The 27,887-nt window shown below is 44.2% G+C and overlaps 2 protein-coding genes across 9 annotated transcripts in view; one reads left to right on the forward strand and one right to left on the reverse strand.

Moving 5' to 3' along the window:
• The window catches only part of LOC148216940 (uncharacterized), a 589,705-nt gene that overhangs the window by 122,835 nt on the left and 438,983 nt on the right, over positions 1–27,887 (forward strand). The gene's annotated exons all lie outside the window — the stretch shown is intronic.
• INPP5B (inositol polyphosphate-5-phosphatase B) overlaps positions 3,077–27,887 on the reverse strand; it is a 38,374-nt gene continuing 13,563 nt past the window's right edge. For 3 of the 8 annotated variants that reach the window (XM_088154186.1, XM_088154181.1, XM_088154218.1), the window contains 12 exons: positions 26,626–26,736; positions 18,416–18,603; positions 18,054–18,165; positions 9,505–9,614; positions 7,760–7,895; positions 6,965–7,075; positions 6,311–6,473; positions 5,318–5,766; positions 4,696–4,780; positions 4,056–4,183; positions 3,859–3,970; positions 3,077–3,310 (listed from right to left, as the gene is read on the reverse strand). In XM_088154186.1, coding sequence (XP_088010312.1) covers positions 3,186–3,310; positions 3,859–3,970; positions 4,056–4,183; positions 4,696–4,780; positions 5,318–5,766; positions 6,311–6,473; positions 6,965–7,075; positions 7,760–7,895; positions 9,505–9,614; positions 18,054–18,165; positions 18,416–18,603; positions 26,626–26,736 — 1,830 coding nt within the window. In that variant the 3' untranslated portion in view covers positions 3,077–3,185. Of the gene's footprint in view, positions 3,311–3,858; positions 3,971–4,055; positions 4,188–4,695; positions 4,781–5,317; positions 5,767–6,310; positions 6,474–6,964; positions 7,076–7,759; positions 7,896–9,504; positions 9,615–18,053; positions 18,166–18,415; positions 18,604–26,625; positions 26,737–27,887 lie in introns of those variants that run through there. The other 5 variants (XM_088154190.1, XM_088154199.1, XR_015798542.1 and 2 more) reach the window with 5 other exon arrangements.

Raw genomic sequence — 27,887 nt, forward strand, 5'->3', positions numbered from 1 at the left:
GTTGCCCAAGTAAGGGATGATGAGGATGGGTCACGGTAACAAGGTCCTCCCACTTCAAGCAGGGCCACAACTGGTGTTGTGGCCAACCTTGGGCAAAGGACCTTCTTTTGTACATTTCTATCTTTGCAAACCATTCTTTTCTCCAGCACAACCGTATGCTAATTCATCACCTTTTGTTCTTTAAGCTCCTCACCCCTCTCTTTTTGAGAATCTCATCAGCTCCATCCAGCCACTATTTCGTTCCCTTTCCTCTTGGCCTATTCACTCTTCATATGTATCTTTTGTGATTTGACCTTCATCCTGACTAAATCACCTCAATGCACATTTGGACACTATTGTCATCATGTATGTTTAGCAGCCCCTCATTCTTTACCACACTGCTTCTGTTCGTACTACATCCAACGTTTTATATTTCTCTTGAGCTGCCACTTCTACGATATAAAGTGAATGGAAGCACATTCTTATACATGGCCTTTTGGCTTTTTATGCCAAACATTCATTTCTTGGAACCGAACACATACTTGCTACCTTTCTTTCAGCTTTTTCATGCCTTAACATTTCTCTGCCCACTTTCCCGTCTTTCATAAACATTCTGCTAAGGCATAGAGATTCTTCATGCTATCCTAGATTTGCTCCAAATCATTCAAGTTCTCAAACCACAACTTGGCATCTTCTGGATATGAAAATAGGGGGACATTCCCATCCCCACTCAATACACCTCTAATGTCTCCACGGTACAACAATGAAGAGGATATTACACTTCCTTTACTCTAGTGTTCAATGTTGAGCCTTTACCTAAGTGCATTATGCTTTACACATGCCTTATCATATAATGCTTTTCTTGCACTCAGTAACCAACCTTCAATTCTATATTTTAAGCTATATTTTTAAAATAACTATTTTTTAAAATAAAACTGGACATCTGTACCTCCCCCCCACCCCCGCCAACTTCAGCAGATTTTTCACCCCTTGAGGCCAGAGTTTAACTTCCTCCTCAGTGCAGGAATCCAATTCAAAGCATTCTTGACAGATTAAGTTTGAGCATTTGGAGCAAAGGCAAGCCCTTCTCTGGGTAAACTGCTGAACTGCTCAAAAAGGAAGCCCTTTTGGTTCTTCTCAGCCTCCTTTGCCAATCTCAACTCATTCTGAGCCTCAGCTCTCCTGATACTATCTTCATTTCCAGACTACCCATTTGAGCTTTTGGCATCCTTCTTTCCACTTCCTATAACTCAATTTTTGCTTTTCGTTATGCTACTTCTACTGTCCTGTTTCTTCTTTCTTGCTGAAGTGGTTTGCAATTGTGCATGTAGTGCGAAGTATACAATTGGCACTCTTTCTCAATCATACACCTGGTCCTGTTGGAAACTCAGGGAGGAAGGAGGGCAAGCTCAATAGCTTCAAGCTTTCCATCTTGCAAAATTCAAGGCCCACAGCTAGGCAGGGCATGTGGACCTGGCTGGGATCCTTGGATCTTGAACCCTCTAGAGCAAAGATGCATTTTCTACATGGTGGCCTTGATGGGAATGTACAGAAGTATGGCAAGGATGCAATTTGTGCATTGCTCTTTTCCACGGAGACCCTTGTCTGCACCGTAACTTTGCACAACCTTGCACTAGCAACCCAGCCTTCCCTTGTGGCCCCACAAGTCCCAGCCCTGCTGGCCTTCCAGAAGGCCATGAAGGGCTGACTATTTATTTATCATATTTATATATCCCCCAGACACTGGGGCCGGGGGGTTAATGGAGCTCTGATGTGAGGGCAGGTGTGTTATTTATGCTGCTTTTGAGATCTTTAGGGGCCTCAACCTGGTTTTTCTTTAATGGATTGCAAAATCGGTTCTATTTTTATCTTGTTTGCTGCCAAGAGTGGTAGATGGGCAGCCATATAATATGCTAAATAAAGAGATGTGTGTGAGCTTTCCCTTAAAGTTCCAGGAGTTGGCCTGAACCGCACCATTTTTCTAGTAGTAGTTTCCATCTTGAGCTGACCCTACTCCAACGCTGCTCTGCCGCCCTTCCCTAGTCCGGAGATGGTGACCAGAGTATGCTTCGGGAGCGCCGGGGGCTCCTCTCTGGTCAGCCAGAGAGCCCCTCTCCTCTTTCCTGGAGTTCAGCCTCTCCTTAACGCTTGGCTTCCTGGGCTCTGTTCAAAACTGCCCTCTCACACCTTACCCCCTTCCCAGGGTTTTTGACACCCATTTCATTCCAGGTGCAACAGAGCTCCACTCTTTGATTTGGGGGAGAAGAAGAGTATATTCACCACAGTCCTCTTTAAAGACATTTTGAAATCTTTACCTTAAGATGCAGCAACCCACCTTTCCTCACTGCAATGCCCAGAACATAAAGAGGGCTGAACCAGGCCTTGGTTGCTTCTTTGCTCCTTAAAGATGAGATCTGGTTGTCCAGTTTCCATTCTCCAGGCCCACAAGACCCAGCTAGGGGCACAGTCAAGGCAGGGTCTGGAGAAGATTCTGCCCTGGTCTCTTTATTTCACTTAATTCCAGATTTGGGAGATGCCCAAATAGGTGGCGGAGGAGGGCAGCCAAGCCAGGCTAGGGATGTCCAGGCAGTGTCCCAAAGTCAGTCCTTCCCATTCCTGCTCTTGTGCCGTGACTGGGGATGCTTTCCTGCTGGTCAATGACCCACGGAAGGGGGACAGCGGCAGAGCCAGAGAGAAAGGCCAGCCACCAAAGGCTAGGGGGGCAAGGGGAACGGCACGACCCACTGGCAGAGAGCTGGGAAGGGAAGGCTGATGTCCGCAGTCTTTTTTGCTCTGCACCTCCTTAAAACACCACCTGCCTGCCCTCTCGCCACTTGAAGAAGCTCTGTAATCTGCATTACAAAGTGTGTGAATGGTATGGAATGTATTGAGCTGTTAAACATTTTAAAGAACGTATTTAAATAAGAGCATCTGACTTAGGGCTGAAAATTACATTTAAAAGCAACAGAGGAGAGTGACTTTTTTCACAGCAACTGGGATATGAAGAGTCGGCATCCACATTAGCCACTCATTTGATACCAAAACCGCTATTCCTTTGAAAGCTGCTTCTCAATAACTGCCCTGTATATTTTTAAAAGATGATCTTTATTTTTAAAAAGTTTTAAAGGAATAAAGAATGTAGTATTCTGAATATACCAAAGTATCTTCCCAGAAATCCCACCAACGGTCTTTCAAACCCAAAGCCTTCAATGTGAGCTCCCTTCCAGGAGGAGGAATTGCTGGATGAACTGCTGAGCCTTCTGCTTCTCAGCAGGGTCGGGCACTGGGCGGCCAGGCGGAGGACGCAGCAGAACAGGCCCAAATACACTGGCTGCGCAGAGAACAGAAGGAAGCAGCTGAGGGCTACCAATAGGAAAGGGGGCCTTCGGGTTCCACACTGGTAGCGAGCTTTAGTCAGTTATTTATTGATTGGATCTGTAAGGCTGCCCAGTCATCAAGACAGCATACAGGACAAGTTAAAAGTACAATATAAAAGTGGGACCAAATAGCAAACTGCCATGCAGGGAATACGAAACACTGCAGCAGCCGCAGCATGCCGGGGGGCTCGGAATAGCTTTCAGCCGGGGCCTGCTGGAACAGCCAGTCTCATAGCCTTCCTGAAGGATGGCGGAGTCGGAGCTGCGTGGACTGCGGGGGAAATGCTGTCCCACGGGCCAGGAGCAGTGACGGGGAAAAGGGGCTCAAGTTCTGCAGTGCCGCACAGTGGAGAGGAGCCTGCAAGTCATCTCGGAGCACAGAGAAATTCCCTCCCCCTCAAAGGAGAGTCATCACAGAGGACTGAGATCAAGTGGGTCACTCTCCCCTCATCCTAGGCCCGGATGATACTGCCCTCCCAGAGGGGGGTCCCATCCTGCTTACCAAGAATATTCCCGTCCAAGTGGTTTTTCCCAGAATGTTGCAGCAGTTCCCGCAGAAATGCCATCAGGTACCTGAAGACATTTTTGTGGCACGTGGGGAGCATGGAAACCACCTGGAAGAGAGAAACAACAGCTACTGCTGACCCAGGGATGCCCAGGGGTAGTTTCATATCCCCACTGTTTTTGGGGCGCTCTTACCTGGCTGCTCAGGACAAAGCTGCTGGCCCTCTCCACACTGCTGTCATACAGCTGGTAACAGATAACTGGCTCAGGAAGACTCTCCAAGAAGAGGAGCAGGGCTTCAGCCACTGAGGAGCTGCTGCCAACTGACCAATGATGATGAAAGGAAACTTGGAACTAGACTGCTTACTCTAGCTATGTGCAATTAACTTGACCCTGGGCAAGCCCCACACTCCCACAGGCCGTGCCGTTTCATGGCCTAAATCTGAAGACCCTGCAGAAGGCCATGATAGTCTCAGGTCTGTAAAGCCAAGCAGAAGAACAGGTGCAATCTGCTAGCCCACAAGGTCAATGGACAAATAGCCGAAGGTAAAAGGTGGTCTGGGGAAAAGGTTTCCTTTGTCCATTTCAGAAGCCACCGCAAGCGTTTTAAGAAGACAGTCTGGAAAAAGTCCCTCTTGGGGTGGAGCTGGGGCAGTTGAAAGGCTGAAGCTGCTGTATAACTCTCCCAATCTGTCTTCTAGCACTGGCACATCACCCAGAGACTCTGCTAAAGGTTGTCACAGAAGTAGGATTATGAAATGGCACAAAGCAGCTTTAAGGGATGATAATGTAATGAATGCGAGGGAGAAAGAGAAAGGCCTTTCCCAAAGAATACTGAACGTGTCCAACGTCCCTGTGTCCAGGCAGTCGCGGATCTCCGGAAACTCAGCTCTCAGGCCAGGCTGCTGGAACAGGTCTTTCTGCAGTGGCAGCATAATCATAAGTAGATGAAAATTACATAAAAACAGTTGCATTTTGTCAGGTCTTCTGAAAGCACATCCCTTTTATTTGCATCCAGGCACACACACCCCTACCCCCGTCATCCCACAGCCAGGCTTTCTTGCACATGAAACTGTCAAGAGTACAGATAATCCTCATTTAGCAACTGCCTCATTTAGTAACCATTCACAATTATGACTGTGATGAAAAAGTAACTTTGCAACCAAACCTCGCATTTACAACCTTTGCGGGTCTGTAAAGCAAAGGAAAGCTGAAGTCAAATTGTAAGCACAGTCATGGTTTCACTTAGTGTCCACTTTGCTTAGAAACCGAGTTGCCAGTCTCAATTGTGGTCACTAAATGAGGACTACCTGTAAGGAACAGGGCTGAAGCAAATAATCTATAGAGACATTCCCTGGACATTCTCTTCTATCCCTGATTTCAGAATTAATTACCTGCCTACTAAAACACTACCGTCCTCTCATGATTAGGATGTACAGACTCAGATGCATACCAACCTGCTGGCAAGCACTGCGGCAGAGATGGTCCACCATCATCCACAGTTCCTTGGGTATGTCCAAGGGCTTCTCATCCCAGAAGAAATCTTCTCCTGACCACAATGGCATCAGTGTCTGGATAAAAACAGCCACATGCTCTATAAGAGCCTTTGAACTTGTGCAAATCAGGGTATCACAGGGTAAAAGGGCAGTACCAGGGCAGTAAGAACTCACCAGATTCCTGATGGCCTCTGGCAACATATCTTGAATGGGTTGTCTCATGTGAGTGAGTGCCTGTATAGGGGACCCAAAGCAGCTGGGCAGGTAATTCCCTGACACAGATAAAAAATAATCCTTGCCCCGATCAAGGTGTAAAACTAAGATGTCTTCCAAATGGTCTTCTCCAGAGTTTAAATGGGTTGCTGTTGATTTATTCACAAATACTTCCAACTCAACAGTTACCTCAGCATCTCCAAAGAGAAGAAAGATGTAAACTAAGAATACCAAGACTAAAAACTTCACACAGATCTCATGCACAGGTAGGAAGAGGATGGAAGTGTTGAGAAACCCTAGTAGGGTTTCACAAGGAAAGATCAGATGATCAAAGATCAACTTTTTAGCAAAGTTTTGCTATAGTCTCATGGAAGAAGCAAAGTGGAATATTCCAGACACAAAACATAATCACAGATCCTATTGATCAGCTGGTTGGGATTAATGATATCAAAGATAAAAAAAACCATGGGGTACAGAAAAACACTATCAAGGGCCATAAATATAGACCAGGAATCAAACTTCTGCAAGTTCATACAATCACAATTATCCAAGACTGGTGCTCATACAACCACCTTTTCAGGGAAAAGGACAGGTTTTTAATTAAAATTAATTAAAAATTGCAGAGGACGAACTTTATGTTCTCCACCCCAAGATCAAACAGCAACCTGCCAACTGCTTCTTTCTAGCATAAACTGAAGCAGAATATGCATTACACACACATATCACAGACACCCAAGTCACCTGGTAACAAGAAGCCCTTGCTGGGTTTTGCTATTAACCATGGCTTGCAATAGCTGCTTTCATGTGGCTTGCAGATGAACTCAAACTGGCAAGGGATTGGCCCGTTGCAGATGATGAAGAATTCCATCTGTAACTGCATGAACTTCACGTCCCTGAAGAAGAACTGGAGGTGGGAGCAGAAGAAAATAAAGACCCATGGTTCAGTTAAGGTGCTATTCAGCCATCCTTGAGCTGGCCGAAATTATATCGGTGTCGATTTTGTTTTCCCCGGTCAACCCCTATTTTGTTTCTATAGCCTCTATTCTGATTTGCCATCTGATGGTGGTATCCTTGTTTAGGCCAGGTTAAGCACCAATATTGCTTAAACCCTCTCATTTTACTCCCCCCCCCCAATTTCTGAATACCTCCAGCCAGCAGGAAATAATTTCTCAATTATTTATTTATTTTTCTTAAATAATTTTTTGACAGATGACTAGACGTTGCTGTTTTCCGAACCAGCTTAGCAAACCATGTTCCCAGCTCTACTACTAAGCAAGATTGTCTAGAATCTTGATCAAAAGGCCTCTTAAGGGACCTCTCCTGCCTGAATTCACTGGCGCTCAGTTCAGCTCCTGCACTGAACCATCTCTCTCTAGTTGGGTAGCACTATTTTACCTCCCTCTTGGAGAGCGTGACGGATGGGATGCTAGCATTCTCCATCTTGTCTAGGGAGCTCACAGTTTCCTCAAAGACTTTGCGGTAGAGCTGCTCATCCACCACCTTCACCTAGAAGGGACACATAATCCTGATCAGCACCGCAACATCATCAGTATCACCTGCCATAGAAGCTAAGCCACGAGAGCCAAGCCACAGAGGCAGTCACTCAATCCGTCTCAAGGGAACAGGGCCAACCTGCCCCTGTTCAAAAATGTTCTGCTATAGCTTTTCTTCTATGCAACCTAGAGAAGAGGATTTTCCGTGGCGACTTGTGGAATGGAAGTGGTGCTGGCATCCTTTTCAGAGCCCCACCTTAGCCTGCTCGAGACACTTTGTTCTTCAAGCGTAATGGTTTTATTTTGCTCAGGGTTCTGAGTTGCTGCCTCATTTTATGGCTAATTTGTTGAATACTTTTTTATTATATATTTGCCTGGAGTCTACTGGATTTATATTAGCTCAACTCCACTACTGTCTTTTCTTTCCTGTCAGAATCCTTCTTGTGTAGGATATTGCTCTCATTTTGTTAAATGCAACAAGCGGTTGTGTTCCCTGACACACAGATGCAGAAAAGAAAAGCAGCAATGTGAGTGCACGCGTGTGGGTAGAATGGAATAGCAGAAGATCCACAAGCATTGGTTACCATACAAAGCTGAGGGCAGGGAGGAGCAGAAGATGCCAAAAGGGCCTGGGAAGATGGGAGAGGCAGGGAGGACTGAGCCAAGGCCTTGTGCCCAGTGGCCTAGTTCAGCATACCCCAATGCTGAACACAGCACTGACTGGCTTGTGGTCACTGTTCCTCAAGGACATGTGGCTTCGGTAGCTCAGCTGAGAGATGGTCTTCCCCTTGAATAGAATTCGGTCACACCAGGCAAAGGCACAGCATCGCTCACTGCAAGAAGAACAAAGGAAGCACCATCCAGCCGCTGACCCAGCCAAATGCAACCCCACAGCCGTTTCCCCACTTGTACCTAGTCACTGGGCAGGCGCGCACCAGCAGCCTCTTTCTTCTGCCACATCCTCAGGAAGTTTTTTATACTTATATTTATATTTATATATCAAATTTGTCACCACCCATCTTGTTGAAACGACTCTGGGCAGTTTACAAAACAGTTAAAATCAATTAAAATTACAATATACAATACTTTTAATAAATAGAAAATAAATAGATCCAAGAATAGATATAAAATTGGCAGTCACTCAGGGAGTGTTATCAAGGCGCCAGCCATCCCCAGGATTGGGTAAGATTGTTATCACCCCATGCAAGCTGGCAGAGCCAGGTCTTTAATCCTTTCTGGAAGGCCGGGAGGGTAGGGGCCTGCCGTACCTCTGGGGGGAGAACGTTCCAAAGGGCGGGGGCAGCGGCTCTAACGCTAACTTCCATAGGTCGCGGCGCATTCCTTGCTGGAAGCAGTCGATTTTGAACTGCTCTGGCCAATCCAGAAGCAGCCCCGCAACCCCATGGAATTCCAGTACTTGGTGGGACTACGGGTTCTCTGCCGCATGGTGCTTAGTTGCGCCCGGGCTTTGGTGACTACTCCTGGGTCCTCAAATCTCCTACGAAGAGCGGTTAAAAATCCACCCAGGTGGTTTAGTTCGGGCACTTGTGCTGCTTGGAGCTGGATCAGCCACTCCCCCGCAGCGGCACTGTTTCAGTTTCACCGCCTTAGGCATAAACGGCCAGGAAAGGTAAACAGGCAACTGCAAGCCAATTGCCGGCAAGTGGCGGCAATTAACCTGGGGCGAGAACAAAGGGGAAACAGATACCTTGTAATGCAGCTGGCTTCCCCAAATGCCCCAGGCAATGGTAACCACAATACTCAAGGAACTCAGCTATCCAGCAATGATCTACAACCAATTAAAAACCTCTGGTTTTACCTGCAGAAGGAAAGCTCCATGACCACGGCAATTACAAAATAAAGGAAGCAGGCTGAATCTGCCATTAGAAGAAGGGAGGGGGAGCTTAATGACGGAAGGGCGACCCAAGTATGGGCAGAGGCAGAAGCCAGGGGTACTGCAGGGTCAAGGGGGGAAATCCCATATAAACACTGTAAGGAACATGCCAAGCCAATCCTGGCTTTGTCTGTAACCGTTACGCATTACACCTGAGTAAAGTAACTTTCATCCGAGCCTGTGTCTCACAAGGTTTTTATTCAATGTTGAATGCAGCGATCCTTACAGTAATTAACACCCAATATATTTTTTCCTCTTTTAGCTTTGTTTTTTTTAGTTTTAAAGTTTTTTTTAATAATAATAATAGTTTTATATATATTGGTTTTTTTAGCTCTGTTGTACACTGCCCAGAATCACTTATGAGATGGGCGCCCATATAAATTTGACAAATCAATAAATTAAATAAAGGGCTGTATGCGTGTGCTCCCTCACATTGCAAAAATACTGAAGTAATTCAAAATGTTTATAACATCCTTGGAAAAACACAAAGTTTTGACAATAGCTGCCTGCCACCCACCCACCCTCCCTCCCCTTCCTCTGCCCCCTACCTGGTATCCCATTCATCAGAGCCAGCTTTGTATTTGTAAGTGGGTTGGAAGTTGATCTCTCCCTCTGTGAAGTCTTCAAACACCCTCTTTGCCTCCATTTGGTTCTTCAGCTGGCAAGAGAAGGAAGCAAAGACACTAGAAGAGCCCTTGGTCACTAGAAGAGCACCTCAGGCTGGAACCTTCATCTCCGAGGAGCAGCGCGGCCAGCTTTGTTTTGGTGCACCTGAGAATGCCAGCAAGCAAAAGACCATGCAGAAGACATGCATCTGATTTCTTCTCGTTTGTTCAAGGGCAAAATTCAAGCACGTTCTCTCAGTTCCAGCATGCTTGCAATAATAGGAAATTATCTCCTCCCAATTTTGATGGATTTCAACAGACAAAATGATGAATGTGCCAAAACCCTACAAGCTACAGCTTTAAGTCAGCCATTATTTTTATTTCCTAAAATCCTGATCCTACTTCAGGAGGCTTTCATTTCAAGCAGAAATGCTTAGGCTGTTACAGGAAATGTACTTTCTTAGAAAGCCCACTAAAATTAGGGAACAAAGTGGCTTTGTGGCTGTCAAACAGTATTGAACTGTAAAGTTCCTCTAGGCAGCATATAATACTGTACATAAATATGGCAACTTTTTAGAAACCTGATTGTAAGGCTTCACCCAAACTAATACCTAAACTAGAAGTCTTGCAACAGAGGTTCCAGGGTGCAACTTGGGTAAGATACTTTTACCCAGATACTAGAAAAGTTCCCAGGAATGGGGGGAAAAAAACCTGGCCATTTCTTGCTCTGTTAAATCTCAATCTTTCACAGTGCTGTTCCAGCAGCTCTCTGGGCTGCTCCTCAGAAGCAGAGGAAGCAGCTGCCTTAGGGGCCTTCTTGGTATTACTTCCGCCAGCAGACTGCCCTACCTTGCAGTTCTTTTCTGAACAAAATGGGAGGCCAAGCTCCTAGAAGGACAGGATACATGATAAAGTAAATCAATCAATATAACCTGTCATTATCCAACAAGAGGAAAGGAAGCAGCATGCCTCATATGATGGATTTCCTTTCTACTTCTTACTTCCTTTGGAAAGGAAAAAAAAAAAGAATGTTCTTTCCTTGTTCATCCAGCCTGCCTGAAAACATGCTTTACATTATAACTGACTGTGTTCTGTGACTCATCTGAGCAGGACAACAATTATTTGGCCTGAAAGATGGAGACATCTCACTTCTAAGTCCTGCTGTGCTGCCTCATTGTATTGGGTAGGGTGAGGGGGGTTCCTGGGAGGGATGAGCGAAGAATATTGGGAGTGTATGCCAAGAGTATATATTCCCAGCAGGGTCACTCAAGGGGTGAAGGTCATCCCAGCTGCCCAGCTAAAGCAAGCAAGCACCTATATTGGGCAGCAGTGATAATAAGAAGATGCTGGAGGTGGAAGATCACTTTAGTGACAATGGCAAAGGCATCCATTCATACTGTGTGGGAGAAAGCAATGGTAAACCACTCCTGTATTTTTACCAAGAAAGCCATATGGATAGAAAATATAAAATAATTGACGATATAGTGCTGGATGATGGGCCTCTTAGGTCGCATGGCACTCAATGTGCTATTGGGGAAGAGCTGATGATCTTTTGGAATGCTAATGGTATTTATAATTAAAACTAGATTAAAGCCTTGGTTGCTGATGTTGCCTTACAGAAAAAGAAAATCTGAAGCTGCAATGATAGAATTACAGTAGGAACGTGAACACGGGAAAGCTCAACACAGTGAAAGATGAAATGAAGCAACTACAAATTGACATCTTAGGCATCAGCAAATTGAGATGGACTGGAATTGGACACTTTCAGTCAGTAGATCACACTGTTTATTACTCAGGACATGGAAAACAAAGAAGGGATGGTGTTACTTTTACAGTTAGGGAGGATATAACAAGAACAGTACTTGGCTGCCATGCAACCAATGATCAAATAATATTAATTAGAGTTCATGGACTCATATTAAAGGGTTGCTTTAATATGACAATCATTCAAGTTTATGCTCCAACCACTGATGCAGAAGAGGAGGAGGTAAGTTTTATGATCAAGTTCAATTTGACAGAACGCACAAGAAGATGCACTGCTTGTGATTGGAGACTGGAATACCAAAGTTGGAAACCTTCAAGAGGAAACTGTAGTTCGATTGTATGAATTAGGAAACTGAAATGAAGGAGACTGTTATGGCCCAGGCTCAGGACTCAGATTCCGAATCTGACCCTGAAGAAGCTGCTTCAGCTGAGCCTGTGGAACGTCAGCCTCAGGAAAGACAAAGCCAGGAATCACCCGAGGCTAATCAAACACAGGCACCACCTGAGCAGCTGGAGAAGTCAGATGAGGATGACGTAAGGCCTCCCAGCCCCCACACCTGACGAGTAGAGAAGAGTGGAGCAGTGAAGGTCTGTTAGGCTCCTTGCCAAGCAAGGGAGTAAATCTTGTGATTAGTGACAGCTGGCTGCAGCCTTCTATTAGAAGCAGCTCTAACCCATGCTCCCTTTGCTGGAAATGGTGTCTCATTCCTGCAAATCCTGTTTGTGTTTGAAACCTTAAACTTCTGATCTCTGGACTGGCTGACAACCCTGACCTGGCTCTCAGAACCCTGGATTTGGATTTGGATTACTCTTCTGTGCACTCCTATTTAGAAAGCAAACTCTTCAGGCAAGCCTCAGTTTTGTTTACATTGCTTTGTTTGCTGTTATCTCTTCAGCCTTGGAGTAAAATTGCTAAACTCCATAAGCAACCACATGTGAGTGTGTGTGGTTGAAACCTGAAGCAGGACAGTTTGTTTTTAGCCCAGTTATCTCTTAGTTGACTGGGGAGGGAAACTCTTTCTAACAGCACGGAGCAACTTGCTGCTGAGAACACACAGCTGACTCAGCAGCTTGCTTTACTCTCAGCTCAGCTGTAAGCCCAAGCAGTACAACCAGCAGCTGCAGCAGCACATACCCCCAATGCAGAAAATGTCTTATTTTTACAAAAGACCAGAACATCTTACCAGCAATCATTGCCCAGATAAGCAGAGATTAACACCAAGATTATCACCAGACATACAATCAGCAGTAAGCAATACCCTAATCAAGAAACTACCAGGAGGAACCCCCCCCCAACACTGGTGGGGCAGGCCACTGTATATAAACAGAGAGCAAACCCCATTCCGTTCTAGCACTGAAGATGTTACCTAGCCAGGTAACAAAAAATTTGCAAGAACAGAACCAAGCTCAGAGAACCCCAAGGACTCCACAATGTCTTATTGCCTGCCCAGAAAAATTTAATGGGATGCTGTCTCAATTTCCTGCCTTCTGGGGACAATGCAATCTGCACATGAGTGTGTGTGGGCGGGGGGGGGGGGGAGATTTTCCAACAGACAGGCATTGAGTTGGTTTTGTGATCAGTCTCTCAGCTGGAAATGCTGCTAGGTGGGCCACACCATTGTTAACACAACAGAGTCCCCTGCTGGATTACTTTGCTGCATTTAGTCAACTGGTCCAAACCATATATACTAACCCTGTGAAAGCTCAGACAGCAAATCGCCAAATTCAAGAACTGAAATAAGGGTGCAGCTCAGCGGCTAAATAAGTGATCATCTCCCAAGATCTGGCCTGGAATGAAGTGGCACTTATGTTTCAGAAAGGGTTGGCAGATGAAATTCTGGATGAGCTAATAACTGAATGCCCAGGTATGATGCAGGAGTTAGTTCAGCTGTGCCTTAGAATGGAAGGGCACTTACAACAACAAAAAGCTAGAGCTCGAGCTAACAAACATGTTGCCAAACCTGTAGCACCTCAGCCTTCAGAAAACGACCACAGAAGAACCCATGCTGGTTGGGGGTGCCTGTCCCTGACTGACAGATACGGAAAAGGCATGGAGGCATAGAGGGGCTGTGTTTGTACTGTAGGGGCCAGGGACATAGAGCAGCCACATGCCCTGTCAAGGAAACAAACTCAGCCCTCTTGGGACATGGACCCGCCCAGTTTAGGTGGGCTGCTAAACTGGGGACAAGTTCTGGCAACACAAGGCCAAACCCCATGTTCTACTCCATCCAAGCACCTAGTGGTCTGAGTTTTATTGAAGCTACTGGGGAAGCCTGCCTTGGAAACCTGGGCTGTGGTTGACTCAGGCCACTGCTAATTTTATGGATCTTAAATTTGCCAAGGACCAGGGAATTCCCAAACATCCAGTTAAATCACCCCTGGTTGTGGAGATCATTGATGGCCACACTTTGGTATCCTGGGCAACAGAGAAATTAAAGATGAGCTAGAGACTCATTGTGAAGAGGTTGAATTTTATTTAGCCTCTGCATCCCACTTCCCCACTGTCTTGGGTTTGGAATGGCTACAGACTCACGACCCTCACACTGTCTGATCTACTGACACCATAATGTTTGCTACCCCCTGTTGCAACCATCACCTGGTAGCCATTCCTGTGACATTACCAGCTGAACAAGAGGGAGAGATGCTTCATGACCTTCCATTGAAACACCGAGACTTTGCAGATTTATTCAGTGAAGGGGAAGCACCCCCACATCATCTGTATGACTGCACTATTGATCTAGTACTCGGGGCGAAGATTCCAGTTGGATGTCTCTACTCCCTATCAGAACCTGAGTTGGCAGCCTTGAGGGACTTCATTGATAAAAATCTGAAAAGAAGTTTTATTCGATCCTTGTTCTCTCCCACAGCAGATCCTGCATTATTTGTCAAAAAGAACTTGGGAGAACTCTGCAGTGATTACCATCAATTGAACCAGATTACTGTGTGCAATCATTATCCCTTGCCACTCATTTCAGAACTTCTAGAATGCCTCCGAAATGCCTGGGTGGTTAGCAAGCTGGACCTCAGAGGAGCATATAACTTAGTGCACTGTAATGGATGGCATGAGCGGGGAAGATTCTGCAATGGAAGTTCAAGGTTGTCAGGAGGGGGGAGAGGCATTCCAGAGCAAGTGCCTCCTCAGCCCACAATAAGAGTGTGGGAAGAGGATGAGGCTGGTCCCTCCCTAAAGTCTCACAGGGTGGTACATCCACTAGTTGCTTTAGCATAGGTTTAGTCTGGCGAGATTCTGTCTATTAGATGCGAGCTAATAAAGGAACTGAACTGTACTGGATTGCCTTGTTGTTCTTGGGCTGAACTTTGCATGCACATATGGAAAAGAGATGAATGTAAGACAGCATTTCACACCCAGTATGGGCGAATACATGGTCATGCCCTTTGGATTGATTAGTACTCCAGCAGTCTTCCAGCATTCCATGAATGATGTCTTCCAAGATCTCCTGGACCTCTATGTCATTATTTACCTTGATGACATCTTGATTTTTTCAAGTTCCATTGCAGAACATGAATAACCTGTAAGAACTGTATTACAGAGACTCCAGGAAAAATGTTTGTTTACCAAGCTCACCAAGTGTGAATTCAAGAAGGCCACTATTGACTTTCTAGGCCATTGCATTTTTTCAGCTGGTATTGCCATGGATCCTGCTAAGGTGGATGCTATCTTGTCTTGGCAGCCTCCACACAAAGACAAGGACACAGAACTCCTGCTGGGTTTTGCAAATTATTACCCATCTTTTATTCCTCGGCTTGCCGAAGTCACACCACCATTGAGCAACCTCCTCCAGAAGAAGGTCTCCTTTCAATGGGAATGAGAGGGCTCAGAAGGCTTTCGAAGCTTTGAAGTCTGCATTTGCCTCTCAGCCCATCCTTCATCACCCAGACCCAGCAAGGCCTTTTGTCATAGAGACTGGCATCTCTGATGTAGCCTTGGGAGTGCTTGGCAACTGGCATGTATTTACTATGGTTGCAGTGTCCAGGGGTCACATGATCGCCATTTGTGACCTTCCCAGGGGACTTCCAACAAACGAAGTCAATTGGGGAAGCCAGATTCACTTAACAACAGCGTGATTCACCTAACAACTGTGGCAAAAACGCTCATAAAATCAGACACAACTCACTGACCACATTGCTTAGTGACAGAAGTTCTGGTCCCAATTGTGGTCATAAGTTGAGGACTATCTGTAATGGTATCCAATGCTGCTGAAAGACTGAACAGAAGAAGAGAAAGCACAGCACAGTCCTATCAAAGAGCAGCTCAGGTAGACTCCATCCATGCCTGTGCTTGAAATATGACTGGAAAAGATCCAGACAATCCATCTTATCCAGTCCACTCTGTGGTTCAAGCTGAACTACCTCCTTAACAGCCTTATCAAATAGCTGGCCACTAGTTCTGTAGAAATGTTGGCCCAGGGGTGGCTTTTTGAGGATGGGGTGCCGCTGTCAAGGATAGGGCCTTAACTCCTCCCCTAAATATATGTTACCACCTCTGAAACCCATAAAGTATTGCCCTCTTTGGCCGCTTGAATCATCCAAGCAGGACAAAAATCTAACACACAGGTGGCTGAGCTCATCCCACAGAGGACCGTGTCAACCTTCTTGAATGTCTGAAAAAATCCCAGATAGTCTTGCAAAATGCTACTTTCGTCATCTCAGGAGGCTCTGTCCATCAAACATTCAGCTTAGAGCAAATATGGCCAATGTTATTCTCAAAGTGCTTAGCACACTGCTAATAAAGCATGGCAAGAGGGAGTTGCTGGGAGTTAGGCGGCATATGAATTTAATTAATAAATTATATTGTTGTTATTTGTTTCAGAACGCAAAAAGAAGCAAGTCATTCTAAATAGAGCTGCTTGTCTACACTCTGCAGATGCAGTAAGTGCAGAGAAGCACTGACACTTTGTCATGGCATAGGCCCAAACCTGGGCTTGTACACATGTCTAGTTATCATTGCTCCTCATCTTCTGCCAGCATCATGACAGTCATCTCCTTTTCTGCTTTGTCTCCTGGAATTCCTCAGTAAAACAAAGAGCCCCCTGGATTGGTGGACAAAGAGAAGCCACTCAGAAGAACCTTATTGCATACTACTGAGTTGAGGGTGTAATGACTTGAGACAATCCACAGTTGTCACAACTGTCATGAATTCCTGAGCTCCTCCTGACCACACCCCAAGGCATGGGGGTTAAAGTCCCCCAGCACACTACCAGCCCCAAGATGAGGTTGAAGAGTTTGAGGAAGAAGCTGGGTGGTGCACCAGCAAGACTTACACCCACATGTACATAAAAGGCCTTGCATCCAGCTGCTTACAGAAGAGTATATCTGGTCACCAGATTCCCACAAGGTATCAAAGCTGCCCTTCTCTCCTGCCCTTGAGTTACTGACACTGGTATATCATCCCAAACCAAGCCAGGCAAATTTCAAAGAAGGAAATGGACTTCCATCTTCACCCAGCCTAGTTTCTGTAGTATGTGTCATGTGTTCACTTTTCCAACATTAAACCATGGAGATTATTTTGGTGAATTTTGTCTGTATGCTTAAATGCACTGAAAAATAATTATTTTGCAGCTCAGCAGAGCAGGAAACTCTGAAACAGCTCAGATTCTTTAGCCACTTGTAGTAATTTCATGGGAAGAACAGCAGCAGTGGTAGCAGCAGAACCCCTCCCTTTGTCCCTCTTCCTCATGGCAGGGTTCACACAATGACTAGGCTAACGAAAGGTTGGGTACACTGCAGTTCAGTGTGTTTTTGGAATCTGGACATTGTCTTAGCAGGCTTTTTGAACTAGGCCATAGGACTTTAAGCCTAGCTTGTTGTGTGAACACATCAAAGGTGTCTTGTTAATCCAGATTTAATAATAGTAATTATTATTTATATGCCACCCAACTCCTAGCAACATTGGGCATTTTACAAATTGTTAACATTTAAGAACAAGTAACAATAGAAGATACACAAACAAAGATGGCAGAGACACTAAACCCAGATGGGAACAAAGAAAAATAAAGGGGGTGTCACTCACACTCGCCAATGGCCTGGGTGAAGAGCCATGTCTTCAGGGCCCTCTGACACACCAGCAGGGTGGGGGGCCATTCAAATCTCAGGGGGAACCTCATTCCAGAGGGCAGGTGCTGTGAGAGAGAAGGGGCGCTTCCGGGGTCCTGACAGATGGCATTGTTTAATCGAAGGAACCCAGAATGCACCAACCCTGCCAGATTGAACCGGCCAGGCAGATACTATGGGAGACAGGCAGTCTCTCAAGTAACCAGGCCCTGTGCCACACCTGGAAGCAAACTGGCAACCAGTGCAGCTCACCAAGCAGAGGTGTTATATGGGCATGCCCATTACTGCCTGCTCTGCTGTATTCTGGACCAGCTGAAACTTCTGGGTGGTCTTCAAGGACAGCCCCATGTACAGCACATTGCAGTAGTCAAGCCATGAAGTTACCAGGGCATGAATGAGTATCTGAAGGGCCCCCCAATCTAGGAAAAGGCACAACTGGCACACCAGATGAAGCTGGGCAAAGGCCTTCCTGGCCACAGCTGCCATCTGCTCATCAAGCAGGAGCTGTGAATCCAGGAAGACCCCAAATTGCACATCACCATTCAAAAGGGAGTGCCACCCCCATTTAGGGTTTAGCATGTTGTACGAACTCAGCTTCCAAGGGTCTGCTCCTCCCAAACTTTTCAAAGGAGAATAAGAAAGAGAGTTGACCTCACCTGATCATACTGATAAAGAGCACAGATATCTTGGGCATCTATCAGTTTCTTTACTCGCTCTATGTCCTGCTCCTCCAGCCGGTAGTTCAAGTCCCCCAACCATACGATAACGCTGTCAGGAAGGAATTCTGGTAAGAAGATGACTGCCACAGGTTGCAGCCCCACCTTCTCAGCTTCCAGTGGCCCTTCCAGTCCTACTTTTCCTTCCCTGCCTTGAATCCACCAAATGCAAAACAGATACCAAGTGAACTTCAACCCAGGTCAGCACCTTGAGTCCCTACTTCTTGCACAATGGAAATCCACAGCAAGGCCAAACTATGCATTCTGTTGACCAATGTGCCCTCTGAGGCTTCCCCACTTACTCATGCTGGCTGAGGGGGATGGCTGGTAGGCTGGGATCCTGCTGGTAGAATTGCAGGCGGGCACAGATGTCATGGAAGTCCTGGTTCTGCTGCTCAGATTCCTGTGGGTGGGCTGCCAGGTGGGCATTCACCATACAAATAGTGGTGCTATGAAACCTGAAGTGGATGGCCACGGCCCCCTTGTCACCCTGCAGGATAGAAGGACTGCATAGGTCTGTGGCCATAACGATGTGGAAAAAAACTGCAAAATGGGTCCTTGCTTGGAAGCAAGCAGGAAAGGGCAAGGAAAATCCAGCCCACACAAAGAAGACCTAAGACCCCATTTATACCCATCTCCAGCCAAAGACGGCATTCAGCCTGGTCCAGGGGAGGGGACAGGGAGCTCTCAGAAACATTTCTGAAGCTTAATTTTAAATAATGTTCATCTAAATATCTGCCATTTATACCTCTAGATTTTTTTCGTAACAGATGTATTCCCCTCAGATACTGTTTCCAAGCAGTTGGGTGCAAATTTTGATAGCAAATAGGAAGATGCTGCAAGGATCAGTCCAAAGCTTGCCTGTAAAACTCAGGAAAGGCATCTGAGCTGCAACAGGCTGTGAGCCAGAGGACTTCCCTTCCCTTGGAGCATGCGATGGGTTGAGCAGGACACAACCTGATGCCAACTGCTCCCCTTACTGCTGAAAGACCCCAGCCCCGCTACATTCTCACAGCCCAGGATCACTCCGCCACGCCCAGGGCCTCCTCTCTCTCATTTGCCCTTAACACAAGGGCTCAGGGTCCCTACCCTCCTATTCTGCAAACAAGCCTTTGCATGGCCTCTGCACTGAATCTGGTGGGCTTCTTACCCTTGAGGCTGCAGAGAGAGCTGCATCCTGAACTTTCTAGGCCTTTCTTTTCCTTCCATTCCTTCTCCTCTTTTCCCCCCGTTCTTTGTTTAACATTGTGACCTCATGCTAAACAATGAGGCTTTGATTTAATACAATGTGTGAGCTTAGCCCTGGCAGTCTGCATACCACCACTGAGGTCTCTGGAGGTACAAAATAATTAATAATGTTTCACTTAAGCATACAAGTATCTCATAACTGTTCCTTTCTGGAAGGAAGCTATTACATATATTAACTCAACTTTGAGACAATATTTAATATTCTGAGAGGTTCATATTCTTTGGAAGTGTTTCCTTATCGCACGGAAATGGGTGTCTAGCCAAAGAAAGTGGATGCTCTCTGCCCTGCTTGCAGCTGAAAAAGAAGCACAGGGCCCCAACCCAACAACTCAGTGGCCTAGAAAACTGCTGTTACAAGTGAATTATTTATCCACATAGATTAGATGATTATAATGAAATACGGCTAACATTCACTGAAATGCATAAATATCTGTATAGTCATATGAAAAAATAAGTACACCCCATGGAATTTTTTTACTTTTTCAACATATTTCAACATACAAATATTTGATCAAAAAGTTCAATGGGTGTACTTACTTTTTCACATGGCTGTATATGTGTCATGGATATATATACATATATAAACATTCTATGTATATGTATCCATGAATATTCATCCTGTACGATTTGGGGGGGGGTTTCTGTTCTTTCTTTATAACTTTACAGGTAGTCCTTATTTAGCAACTGCCTCAGATAGTGACCATTCACAAATAGGACAATAATAAACTAATAACAAATTCATTTTCCGACCAATGCATACATTTATGACCATATTTCATACACCTGACAATAACGCACGTTGGTGTGAGAGTAATGCTGGCATAGCTGTTTGAGAGAACTTTATCTGGGACTTCTGGGTGGGAACGTGGCAGACTAGCACGTCTCTGCACACTGGGGATAACACTGAGGCAAAGACCAGCAGCTGGGTGATGCGCCCGAACTAATGGAGTTTCTCCAGACAAGGAGAAAGCCATGAGATTGCCCACTTGAGCTCTAGATGGCTGTTCCTTGTGAGGAAGCCTGCAGGATCTGGAGATAACCTATAGGTGATTCATGAGTAGAGTGCTGGGAGCCACAGAAGAATAAACACATTCACAACCTCAGACAAAGCCTTTTAAAAGGACACTTGGTTTGCCCAATCCACTTTCTAACACACATTTGGATGGAAAGAATTTAAAAGTGAAAAGAGACTGTGAGTGTACCAAAGCCACCTGGATGAGTGTATCTTCAACCCATGGGAAGGACTAAAGTAAAAAGAAAGAGAATACAGGTAGTCCTCAGTTAACAATGGTAATTGGGACTGGAATTTCCCAAGACAGTAAGCTCTTCTACACACAAGTACTTACAGTACTCTTGAAATCCCTTCCTCTCCAATCTCTCCACTCTGTGGAAGGGGAGAAAAAAGCAAGTGATTTCTGTAGGCAATCTCTCCTGTGCCTGACCTTCCCTCCCCGCCCCCCCTCCCCCCCCCCCCCGGCCAGGGATGCGATCACACCAGCAGCAGGAAAGGGTCAGGCAAATGAGAGATTGCCTACAGAAATCACTTACTTTTTTTCTCCCCACCCCAATAGAAAAGAAACAGCAGGCAAAGAGAAATAGTTAACGTATAAAGATCTACTAATATAGAAAGACAGAGAACTTAAGACGAAATCAAGAGAACAATTGTCTGCAGAAGGATTTCATTTTCAACGGTTTTCATATGCACAATTAAGAGAAATATTTAATATAGATAAGATAATGGGAACTGAACAACATAAAATAGAATTTGAAAATGAATTGTGTACAAATCATACAATTGCAAAAATGTATAAACTTTTATTGAGATTTGAAACAGAAGAGGAACAAGTTAAGGATAAAAAATGGAAAGAGGGGCTTGAGCAGAATACCAGCAAATAGCCTGAATCTCCAAGGACAGAGTCAGGAAGGCTAACGCTCAGAATGAGCTGAGACTTGCAACAAATGCCAAAAATAACAAAAAATTTCTTTTGATATACAAGAAGCAAAAGGAAAGTCAAGGAAATGGTTGGTCCACTAGTGGGAGAAGATGGTAAGAAGGTGATGGGTAGCAGGGGGAAGGCGGAACTGCTTAATTCCGTTTTTGCATCTGTCTTTACGCATAAGGAAAAAATAGTCCAGCTTGTCAAAATCAGCACCATGGGAGACAGAAGAGGAATGCAGGTCAAAATAGGTAAGGAATTGGTTAGAGAACACCTAGCTGCTCTGAACGAGTTCAAGTCTCCTGGACCAGATGGTTTACACTCCAGGGTATTGAAGGAGCTAGTAGATGTGATCTCAGAACCACTGAATGAAGTCGTTGAGAGCTCCTGGAGGACTCTCAAAGGAGAGACTCAGAGGACTGGAAAAGAGCTGATGTGGTTCCAGTCTTTAAAAAGGGGGGGAAAGTGGATCCAGGAAACTACAGACCACGCAGCTTGACATCAATACCTGGGAAAATCCTGGAAAAGGTAATCAAGCAGCAGGTTTATGCTAGAAATGAACAAGGTGATTACTAGATGCCAGCATGGGTGTGTTAAGAACAGGTCACCCCAAACAAATCTTATTGTCTTCTTTGATAAAGTGACTAAATTAGTGAACCAAGGAAATGCTATGGATATAGTATACTTAGATTTTAGTAAGGCATTCGATAAAGTAGACCACAGCCTACTTCTTGGTAAGGTAGAACAATGTGGGATAGACAGTACCACTACCAGATGGATTTGCAGTTGGCTGACCAACCACACTCACCATGTGGTCCTCAGTGGAGTTACATCTATGTGGAGGGAAGTATGCAGTGGGGTACCTCAAGGTTCTGTCTTGGGCCCAGTGCTCTTCAACATCTTCATAAATGACCTAGATGAGGGGATTGAAGGGGCACTCATCAGGTTTGCTGATGACACAAAGCCGGGGGGAATTATTAACACTTCAGAAGATAGATTCAAGATTCAGACTTGACAGACTTGAGCATTGGGCCCTAACCAACAAGATGCAGTTCAGTGGAGAGAAAAGTCAGGTCCTGCACTTAGGCAGGAAAAACCTGATGCACAGGTACAGGATAGGCAGCTCCTGGCTCAACAGCAGTGCCTATGAGAGGGATCTTGGTGTCCTGCTGGACCACCGCTTAAGGATGAGTCAGCCATGTGCTGCAGCTGCCAAAAAAGCCAATGCAGTCCTGGGCTGCATCACAGAGGGATAGTATCGAGATCAAGGGAAGTGATAGTACCGCTCTACACCACACTGGCAAGGCCACATTTGGAATACTGTGTCCAGTTCTGGTCCCCACAATACAAAAAAGATGCTGAGGCCCTAGAAAGAGTGCAGAGAAGAGCAACAAAGATGATAAGGGGTCTAGAGGCTATATTCTATGAAGAATGGCTAAAGGTATGCTTAGCTTAACGAAGAGAAGACTGAGGGGAGACACAATCGCCGTCTCCCAATACTTGAAGGGCTGCCATAGGGAAGCGGGCGTCGATTGGTTCTCCTTGGCACCTGAGGGTAGGACAAGAAGCAATGGGTGGAAGCTCATCAGAGGGAGATCCGACCTGGAAATAAGGAGGAATCTCCTGACAGTGAGAACGATTAAGCAGTGGAACAGCCTGCCTCTCAGAGTTGTGGGTGCTCCATCGCTGGAGGTTTTCAAGAAAAAATTGGACAACCATTTGTCCAAGATGGTCTGAGGACTCCTGCCTTGGGTAGGGAGCTGGACTAGAAGACCTCCAAGGTCCTTTCCAAACCTATGATTCTGTGATCCTATGATTCTAAGGATTGCATGATAAAATGGGCTAAAAATTTTGGACTTCCAGGGATAGTAATGGCAGACTGAAGATGGCTCCACTTTTGTGGAGCCGATGACCACAGCGAAGAGGAACCAGTAAATGGATCGGCTCCTTGGAACCCCTCTCCAGATTAAGGAGAGGACAAGGATCACCCACAAGTTTGCTCCATACAGAAGCTCCTTGCAAGAGATTGTAAAATAGCGATCTCCAGCAGGTCTCAGAATTCTGGGAGCCGGGGGAAAAACATCATGCCTAAGCCGTGGTTCGGCGCCTTTCAAAGAAACACTGGGTTTGCCTACTTCCTCTCTTAATTACTTTAAAAAGCTGCTTTTTACTGATTTCTTAGAAATTAAGAACCTTCCAAAGGGCAAGTTTTAGTACACAGGGAAAATCTCCTTCTACCCTGGATGAAAGAAGCTCCATGTAAGTGTAAGGATTAAAAAGAAAAGATTTACTCTTTGGAAAACAGCAAAAGGGAGACTAGATTGTGGATTTTGGAAAGTTAAGGGGCTAGATGGACTTGAAAGAATATTTCCTGTGGATTGTTTAAAAATTTATGAAAGAATATATGAAGTTTCTGAAATAAATTGCAAGAAATCCTTCTGTGGGAAAGTTTTGTTGACTGAAAAATAAACATGATAAGAGGGGACTTGAAGGTTGTCTAGTGGGAACCAGAGAGAACAATTACAATTAAAGGAGAAGACACCCATTAATACAATTCAATTGACTATCGAAGAAATTAAGCTGTTTGGGAACAATGTACTCAGAAATTACTTACAAGATTGTCTGATACTATAACAGAGGATATAGAAGAACAACAGCTTTTATTGGACAAAACAGAGATTTAGGCTGATTTGAATATGAATTTGGAATTTTAAAAATGCTGGATTATAAAAGGGATATGGAAAAAGATGCTGTGCATTTGAAAATAGATTAAAAATGCCAGAGTATAATGATATGGAAAAAGATGCCAAAATGGATTTACAAATGAAACCAACTAATGTTATAATAACCAAAGGGACCTACAAATAATAAATCAAAAGAGTGACTTGGAAAGCCTTCTTATTTTGGATTTACAAAAGGAATATGTTAAACCAATAAAGCTGTTTCTGAGAGGAGACAAACTACTGAAGTTGTTTCTGAAAGGAGACAAAGACAAAATGATAAGAAATCAACTTGTGGGACACTATTTGACAGGATTAAAGATCAAGCTTTTTAAAAGTAAACAGAAGGGTTACAAAGTGAAGTTATTTGACTATGGTTAAAATATATGTCGTGCTTTCTGGTAGCTATTAATGGGATTTCTTTTTGACTAGGACTGATGACAAGGTTTTAAGGATCTGTTTATAAGTGGGGAGAGATTTATTTTGCTTTACTTCTTAGAGAAAGTGATGTTGGATTACAAAATGGATTATTAAGGTAAAAATACATATGTTACTATTTTTGGTAGCTCTTAATAGACTTTAGAGGTGAATATGTGTAGCTCAGGGTTCAACTGTGGAGTCCTTGGGGTTCTCTGAGCTTGGTTCTTTTCTTGCATACGTTTCATTACCCGGCTAGGTAACATCTTCAGTGCTAAAATGGGATGGGATTCAGACAAGGCAGCAATTAACAGATACATAGAGATAAACAGCATCTGCATACTATTCAAAAGAGACAAAAGACCAGAAGATCGCCTCACCAGCAATCATCTCCAGCAATCATCACCCAGATAAGCAAAGATTACCACCAGGCACACAATCAAGCAGTAAACAAGGAACAACCAGAGGAGCAAAATAAACCCCCCACCCCCACCAGCACTGGCAAGGCATGCCACACCACATAAATAGAGAGCAAACCCCATCCCACTTTAGCACTGAAGAGGTTACCTAGCTGGGTAATTAAACATTTGCAAGAAAAGAACCAAGCTCAGAGAACCCCAAGGACTCCACACTTAATAGACTTTTGCTGATTAGGACTGAATGATGAATTTTTATCATTCGATTATCGATAAGGGATGAGATATGGGAAGAAGAGATTTTTTAAAACTGAAATCCTAGAGAAGGCATTAAGTTACTGAAATTGTTTATACTTGTCTGGAGGGAGGGGGAGTCATCTTTTATATATTCTCTTTTTCTTTTTTCTTTTCTTTTTTCTGTATCTTTGTACTTCTCTTTTTTTCTTTACTTTTTATATTTTTCTTAGTTTGTATTAGTTTTTTATCTTTGTACTTGTAAACTCTAATAAAATTATTATTAAAAAAAATAAAATGGGCTAAGAGTTTTGGTTATAACATACAGATGGCTCAATGGGAGAAAATGTGGGTAAATGGGATGAAATCCACATTTTGTTATAATTTAAGAGAGAATTTTTACAAAATGACATACTGTTGGCATACGATTCCAGAGAAATTATCTAAGATATATAAAGGTACTTGTAGTGAATATCTGAATGTGAAAAACATGAAGGGACTTTTTACAATGCATAGTGGACTTGTGACAAAGAAAATATATAGGATACAAATATACACAATGATACAAAGAATTTGAAAGATTAATATTGAGAAAAAACCAGAACTCTTTTTATTGGGACTTGTGGATAGCCAATTAGAAAAGACTCATAGAAGACTGATTTTATATTTGGTAACTGCAGCAAGATTATTATACACACAATGATGGAGGAACATTGAAACACCCACAATGGAGGAACGGATTTGAAAATGACAGAAAATGCAAAACTGACCTGTCAGGGACCAAACAGTAAGTACTTTTTAAGAAGACTAGAAACCCTTTATGAACTTTTTGCTGAAAATGAAAAAAAATGAAATGATGATTTTTGGATTTAACAATTTAATTGGTTGGAGTTTTCTAAGTTTTCTAAGAGTTTTCTAAGAGGGAGGAAAAATAAAGAATTTGTTTATAACTGTTGAAAAGAAGGTCTGAAGTTGCTTAATTTTTCTGATTCTTGTTTATCCTTTTTTCCTTCTTTTACCATTTTGCTTTTTGCACTTTCTCTTTCTCTTTCATTTCTTTACATATTTTCATATTTGTCTTTTATCTATGTAAGAACCCTTAATAAAAACTTTATATAAAAAAAGTACTTTATCTGAATGAGACGGCAGCAACCAGTGATCTTCGTAGCGTCTCTTTCTCTCTCTCGCTCTGTCATGTGTTCACTTAGCGACCATTTTGCTTAACAGCTGAGTCATTGAAACCAATTGCAGTCACTAAATGAGGACTACCTGCATCTCTTCTTTCTTTTTTAGCCCATTAAGACACATGGTATCCCAAAGACCATACCACCCTGCATCAGGCTGAGGATCTGCCTCACTTCTGGCAGGTCTGGGCCAGTGGCAGGGGAAGTCTGACCTTTTGCTTGCCCTTTCCTCTGCAGGGCTGGCAAATTCCCCCCAAGCTGCAGACTCACTCCTCTCCAAGGGCCATTCTAGAGTTTTGCCCATGTCTTTGGAAGGACTGGCACCCAGCCCAAATCTTCCTTGAGAACAGACTCACCATGCCAACCAGGGAGCCAACAGTTGCTATGCCCACGTCCGAAATATTGGCAGCAAGCTCCCTTCTCACACAGAGCAGCAGCAAGATCCCGACACGCCGGACAAGTTTGATCTGTAAACCGTCAATGACAAAACAAAAAGATGGGGGGGGGGGTTTGCCAGAAATGCCTCCTCCGATATAGAGGCAAAATGCTTTGAATCAAGTGATTTTCTCTGTAACAGCACAGCCAGGAGCACTGCTTCTCCCCAGTCTAGCTTGGAGCTGCTGGTTGATGCAGCTGCCTTCCACCCTCCAAGTAAACATCCCAACTGCAGATCGGAAGAGAGTGTGCACATTAAAAATTCTATGGTCCAAACAAAATCTACTTCTTTGTAATTTAAAAACATTAATTTTTCTGTTCTGGAACAATTCTGCCCATCTTTGGCATGACAGCCATTCTGCTACATGAAGACGGCTCTCATGTCTTCCCCCAGCCTTTTCATTTCTAGGTTAAACATAACAAATGCCTTTTTCCTTCCAGGCCCCTTATCATCTTGATTGTTCTCCTCTGGACAGGGTCCAGTTTGTCAATCTTTTTCTTAAAATTTGGTGGCAACATCCTGGATGTGGTCTGACCAAATGCCAAGTAAAGGTGAACAATAAATTGCCTTCATTTTGACAGGGCAGCCTAGGATTACATTTGTTCCATTTGTAGCTACATCACACCATTCACACTCAACTAATGATCCACTAAGCCACATAGATCTTTTTGCCTATAATGTTGCCAGTATGGATCCCCCTTCCCCACCCCGCATGCAGCTCCTTTTCATTTTTCTAACTCAAATTATAGACACTGTATTTGTGTCTCTGTTGGAATTCATGTTTTGGTTTCTGCCCAATTTTCCAGTTTGCCTAGATTCCCCTAAATCTTGACAATGGGGTTTGCTATCCCCTCATCTTTGTGTTGTCAACAAATCTGAAAATCCTGTTTTCTAAATTTGGTCAAACTCAATTTGACCAGTATAGGGCTGAGAACAGAGCTTTGTAGTACACCACTCAATGCTTCCCTCCAGCAGCTATTGACATATTCTCATTCGAACAATTGTTCAATCAACATCACATCCATCTAAGATTAGCATAGTCCAACTCACAGTTTGCCATTTTCTCTGTTAGTACATCATGAGAGGCTTTGCTGAATCCTTTGCTGAAGTCAAGATACACTATTTGTATGGTCATCTCTTTAGTCGATCATACCACATTTGCATGGTCAACAGAACTGCTCA

Source organism: Python bivittatus, unplaced genomic scaffold (genome assembly GCF_059951505.1).
Source record: "Python bivittatus isolate LINGU-HERP-01145 unplaced genomic scaffold, Pbiv_v1 ctg000040_np1212, whole genome shotgun sequence".
NCBI lineage: Eukaryota > Metazoa > Chordata > Lepidosauria > Squamata > Pythonidae > Python > Python bivittatus.